Source organism: Sipha flava, unplaced genomic scaffold (genome assembly GCF_003268045.1).
Source record: "Sipha flava isolate LNK unplaced genomic scaffold, YSA_version1 3_pilon_pilon, whole genome shotgun sequence".
In the NCBI taxonomy this organism is placed as follows: Eukaryota; Metazoa; Arthropoda; class Insecta; order Hemiptera; family Aphididae; genus Sipha; species Sipha flava.
In genome coordinates this window covers 3,112,672-3,118,956 of record NW_020273108.1, presented here as the reverse complement: position 1 = coordinate 3,118,956, position 6,285 = coordinate 3,112,672, and the positions used below count along the sequence as shown (strand labels likewise).

The following is a 6,285-nucleotide window of genomic DNA, read 5'->3' as shown; positions in this document are numbered from 1 at the left end:
TATAAATGAGCATTTAATTAATACTTAAAGTGAATTTATTTAAATATTTCATCAAACGTTGTAACAATTTAAAAAAAATGTAAATATAGATGGGTCTCAAAAATATTTTTTATAATTAATTTCAAGCCGGTTTTAAATATTTATAATATATTAACATCATGCAATTCACAAATCTTAAAAGTAAATAATTTACAGTAAATAAATAATAGAAAAAAAATAAATGTTTAATTTAGCAATTACTGACCTTTTGGAAGACTGGTTTTATATAAATTTTAATTAAAGTTCAATAAGTTAATATTTATTTTGAAAAAACTTTCTACTAAGAATGTGCCATTAATTTATCATTTTATTATATTTGTACTTAACCATTTAAATATATTTATTTAGAAACAATTAGGTATAATTATTTTAAGGTTTTATGAAATTATTTATAACATTTAATCAAAAAAAAAAAAATTAAAAAAATTAAATTATATCCTGATACTGGTAACTGATTTAAAATATATTGAGTGAATATTTATGAATTATTTATCAAATCATTTAATGCATGCAATGATGTTCAATACAAATATTATTTCTGTCCATTAATACAATTCAAATTTATATTTGTAAGTTGAAATACTAATATTATATCCATAATCAATGATGAGATTTTTTTCATACATTGTACACAGTTTTTACTTACTTTACAATAACTGAAAAATAGATACATTTTTAAATTATTTTAACATATGTTATACTTAGAAGATAAGTAATGTTTGTTGCAAGTTTTTGATTTCATTATTGTTTTCAATATATGGAAGTGCAAATGTCAAGTATTTATGTTAAAAATTATGATGTATAATTCTTGGAAACAAAATCTTCATACTCTGAAAAAATGTAAAAATTAAAACATCAATTTTATTTAAAATTTGAGAAATAATCCATATGAGTTTGAATATACAACCATGTTTTTAGATATGCTCATATATGAGTTACTTAATCTGGTTATATTTTAACATTTATACCTTCATTCCCAACACAAATAGTTTAATATGAAATTTCTACCAGTCAATATCAATGTCATAGTAATTATATGTTATTAGATATAATGTCTTAAAAACTGCATACTTCAAATATAAATAATTTGGTTAAAAATAACTAGGTGGATGTATAAACAATGTAAAAGATATCATATTAATTCATAGGTAAATATTTAATTTAATTACCTGTACTTGAACCTTTTAACTTCAATATTTGAGGTATAATTGCATCAATTTGAAAACTACCCAATAAACTAGAAAAAAATATTTCTTCTATGATATTAGGCTGAAATGATCGCAGTGTTGGAAGTCGTAACAATAATATAGCAACACGATGTTCAACAGTACATTCCTTTACTAAATATTGTTTTAATTCTTTGACAGTTTTTTCTTGAAGTTTGTACAATTGTTGTCTTTCAATCGGATTATCTATTAAATAATTTACTTATTTTAATGTCCTCACTTAAAATTATAATCTTCTATTACACAACTAACCAGTGTTAAACAAGGATATTAATTTTAAATATGCATATTCTACTTCATTCATATCGATATTCTCCATTTCAGTAACATAATCTTGTATTCTGTTGAGGTAATCGATGAGCTAAAAATATATGGAAAAAGTATTTTTTAAACATTTAATATTTATAGTTTAACTTTTTTTTAATTGAAATATTTTTGATAAAGGTAAACTAATGAGTTGTAACTTAAATATTACAAAGCGAAACCAAAATCAAAAGTAAGGTACAAACCAAACTTTGTTCAATTAATATTTTTATTTGATTTAATAAATAATTAGTATCAGTTTAACATAAGCTACTGAATTTAATTACTTACCTCTTTAGCCTTAATAGAATTTGCTGAGTTATGAGTCATTTCGTTTTGTAAATGTGTTATCATAGAACTTAGTACTGGTATCAATGATAATACTTGTGAACACTGAGATAAACCCAAGATGAATAATTGGGACCAAGAATTTTTTAATAAACTAAGCTGTACATCAAATCTAAAATATTTATTTACATAATATTAGTTAACTATAGAACACACTTATTCAAAATAAATTTACGATAGTAGCTGGAACACTGGGAGACTTTGAACCCAATTTATGGACAAAAACAACATTCTCGAGGCACTTTCACAAATGAAATGTAGGTTTAAGTAGGCATATTTAGGACTAGGCGATTGAAATGGAAAGTTAACATTACCAGCTGGTATAATATCCTCAGATGTATCTATAGCAATGTAACTTTGCACTTCATTCTCATATGATGCTTCAGTTCCATTAGAATTTTGCTAAACAAAATATTATTGTTATTTATTTAATAGGATATTAATTTTTCTAATTTCTCTAAATAAGTTCTGCATTTTATATAGATTTAGAACTTTAAATACATAAATACATAAAACAACTACCACATTATAAGATATAAATGTTAAAATAATTTGTGATTTTTTATATTTTTATTGTAAGTCATTGATACATGCAATTTAAAAAATATTCAAACTTTAAATCTGATAATTTTTCTACTATTTAAATTAATTACAAATTAAAGTAACAAAAAAAATATCAAAACTATTGCATAGAATATAAATTTCTTAAATTGTATGAAAAAAAAAATAAAATAAAACAGTATTTAATTGTAGAAGAAATTAAACCCATATATACCTGTGTTATATTGGTCATTGAATCTAAAGCAAGTACTAATAGGCTTTTATTGTCTTGATTAAATGGTTTAATATCTTGTTCCATTTTTGGAGAACAACTAGCTGATGATTCTTCATCCTCAGCCATATAATAATCCGTGTAATTCTGATTTCTGACAGTTGAATCATTTTCATCTGAAAAAATAAAAATGTATCAATTATGAATGTAAATTAATATTTATAATGGATTTTAGGATTATATTATAAATTATTATCATTTAAACTTTTATGAGTTAATAGTAAATACTATTTAATATATTACTTGAAGATTGTAACATATTTATTGATGTTTGATCGTTATAGATGGAACGATGTCCAGCATATGGCATTTCAGTTTTTATGAAATGCATTTCATTTTTCATAAATTGCATATCGTTTTTTATAAATGAATTATTTCCATAAGAAAATGTAGGAATGTTATTATTATCTGGACTAGTAGGCATGTTATGGTTAGATTCAACTCTATCTGAAACTGGTTTTCTTTCATGTTGCACAGCTGTAAAAAAAAAAGATTCATCATTAGTTTATTCTTCTATAGGTATTACTCGTAACTATGACTTTATTAAATTTGTCTAATAATTCAATATACAATGATAATAGATACTTACCTTAGAACTAATTTGGAAGACATTTTATTTTTTAAATACGATGTTTTATTAAACTAGATAAAGTCATTAATTATTATACTTATTGTAATCTATAAAAACAAATCTTAATATTTTGTAATTCTTACAGTCACTTCTCATTCCCATAGATAAGCATTTTTGAAGACGACAATATTGGCATCGGTTACGGTGATTCTTTGTTACTTCACACATTTTAGTACCGCGACATTGATAGCCTAATTGTTTACGGATAGACCTTTTGAAAAACCCTTTGCACCCTTCACAGCTGATGGCTCCATAATGACGACCTAAACATTTAAACACTTAAATGTTAAAATATCTCACCAGGAAAAAAATTATAAAACCAATACATATTTTTACTAAAACAGTATGATTTTTACACGTTTCAAATAAATTATAATTAATAGCTTTTAAATTGAATGTAGTTAATAATAATTTTAATAACTTATCTGTTTCAAAATAAAAATGAGAAAAATTAGCAACATTTTAACTAACAATGAAAGCAATAAAATATTTAAAAAAATATAAATAAATATTTATGCATGTATATGTGTATTAATGTATATAATATATATGTAGTAAAAAAAAAAATATTATTTATTTTTTTTATAAATTTTAAAGTGAACTAATAATTAGAGTTTATTTTAAAATTTATAATTACTATTAATAAATCATATTTTTTGTTTTTTCTAATAATTCTCATTTACATAGAACAAACAATTCTAATGAGCATATACTTAATATCATAAGATTATTCTTTAACGTACCTGAAGCTCGATCGCCACAAACTACACATGACTCAACAGGTAAGCAAAAAGAATGCATTTTGTCGTTCCCAATCATGTCTTCAATATTCATTGTAATTTTTAGATATTAGATGATTGTTCTGTGGAGTTCTTGGTTTAAACAAGCTGTAAAAATAAGAACAAACTGCATTAGTTGAAATAGGTTATGCTAAAATATATAGGATACATTTTTTTTATATCATGATTAACACAGATAACATAAGTGATCTATAACCGATTAATAAATTATTATAGAAGCTTTTTTTTTTTTAATGTATATACATTGGGCCGGATTTTGGATTTGTAGGCTTTTAAGCTCAATTGTGGTATGGGCTCTACCAGAGGGTTTATAGGAAATAGGAAGAGTACATGCACAAAGAAAAAGACCAAGCCTTCCCCCCAACCAAGTTTTTATACTTTAACTATAAAAATCGTATAAGTGTTCAGAATGGACCTTCAGCCCTCTCCCCATCAATCTCAAACACTATTTGTGTCTACGAGAAAGATTCTATATTTAATATATAATCCTAAAAAAGAACAGTTTAATTCATTTCTAAATTATTTTCAAATACTTTTCTTCCCAAAATTGAGTATAGTACAACCTTCTACATTTTAGTTTTTTGCTTGAAAAAAATAACATTTAAATAAAATATATATAAAAAATATACTATTAAAACGCAGATTCAATTACTACATTGTAGTTAAGGTATTCAACACTATTTATTAATATTGAAACGGTAGTAATTAAATTAACTACATAATATATAATATACCTTAATAATTAATAATAACTAGGTCTAAAGGTTTAAACTCGGATCGGTTTAAGTCTTAAAATTTTATTGATAATAAACTACTAGTATCTTCATAATTTATTTGTAATAAATGTTACTCTCAATGCTAAGTTAAAATGTTGAGCTTTTCTTCTGTCATGGATATTTGGAGCCAATTTTTGATCAACTTTAAATAAAAACAATTATTATTGAATTATCAGAACGAGCTTTTTTTTTTTTGTTGTTGTTGTCTATTTAGCCTGCGCTTAAATCCGGCTCTGTATATATATATATTATTTTAATTGATAAATAGGACATCAGAAAATGTAAGGATATTATTTAAATCAAAAGACACAATTATTTAAACATAACATTAAATGCTAAACTAAATAAATAGAGGTACATCAATGATGTATAAAATAAGTTGAATAATTGGTAATATTATATTTTTAAGAAAAATATTGATAATTAGTACCTAAATGTATATAAAATAATTTCATATGAACTGAATAGAATAAAATAAGTTAGACACAATATCACATTTATTGTTTGACAAATATCTGATTAATTTTTCCTGTGTAGTTTTTTTTAATTTTGTATGTATTAGATAACAATAACAGACTAACATGACAGGAAATCGAAGGATAAAAGTTATCGATTAAAATGAAAAAATGTTTTCCTCCTATAATAATATAGTTTGGGCAATAATAGAACAAGTAGATAGTCGTTTATTTCATTAATGTTCACGGTTAAAGAGGAAAAATATGTAATCTGATGCAAGTAATGCATTTAAGTTTGTGCAACGTCTAAATGCTAGAAGACTGAACCAATCGATTACACATAAGCAACTTATCCCCAACATGTGGGTGTGCCAACTAAGAGGAATACAAAAAACTGGCGAATCGATAATGGACAAGAGACGGAAATGCGTGGACAACTGGAAAACAAAGAAATGGTGTTAGTTGTCACGACGAGTGATCGGCGAGCCGTGAGGTCGCCCGGTCGCCGATCTGTCGCACAGCGATGTCACTCACCGCAGGGGTCTCCAGCAGTGTTGAGGGCGAATGCCATTGCCCGCGAAGCAGCCGTACGCGCGCGAACCGCTGGAAGAACCGGACCGATGGAACACACCCGGACGATGGGCGGCGGCGGCGGTGGCGGCGGCGGCGGCGGCGGTGTGAAACGCCACAGCGGCAAACGGTGACGGGGAAGACGAAAACCGTGCAGCTGGTCGGCGCGACGATGACGGGAAAACAAAAAAAACAAATAACAACGCGACGTCTGAAAAGGATTTTCGACGACGGACGGACGGGAGATAGTACGCGATGATAAGCGATCGCACGGGCCGAGTGCGTGCGCGCGCGCAAACGAAAGA

The 6,285-nt window shown here is 26.4% G+C and overlaps 1 protein-coding gene across 1 annotated transcript; it reads right to left on the bottom strand.

Annotated features, from left to right (window-relative positions):
* Window positions 1-660: 660 nt before the first annotated feature.
* On the bottom strand, window positions 661-6,235 carry LOC112688652 (nuclear receptor subfamily 2 group C member 1-A). The gene is made up of 10 exons (XM_025561953.1): window positions 5,945-6,235; window positions 4,123-4,266; window positions 3,463-3,642; window positions 2,992-3,225; window positions 2,692-2,864; window positions 2,092-2,318; window positions 1,860-2,028; window positions 1,518-1,626; window positions 1,209-1,451; window positions 661-869 (listed from the first exon to the last, which is right to left on the bottom strand). The coding sequence occupies exons 2-10, from the start codon at window positions 4,211-4,213 to the stop codon at window positions 832-834; spliced, it is 1,464 nt and encodes a 487-aa protein (XP_025417738.1). The 5' UTR covers window positions 4,214-4,266; window positions 5,945-6,235; the 3' UTR covers window positions 661-831.
* Window positions 6,236-6,285: the final 50 nt, after the last annotated feature.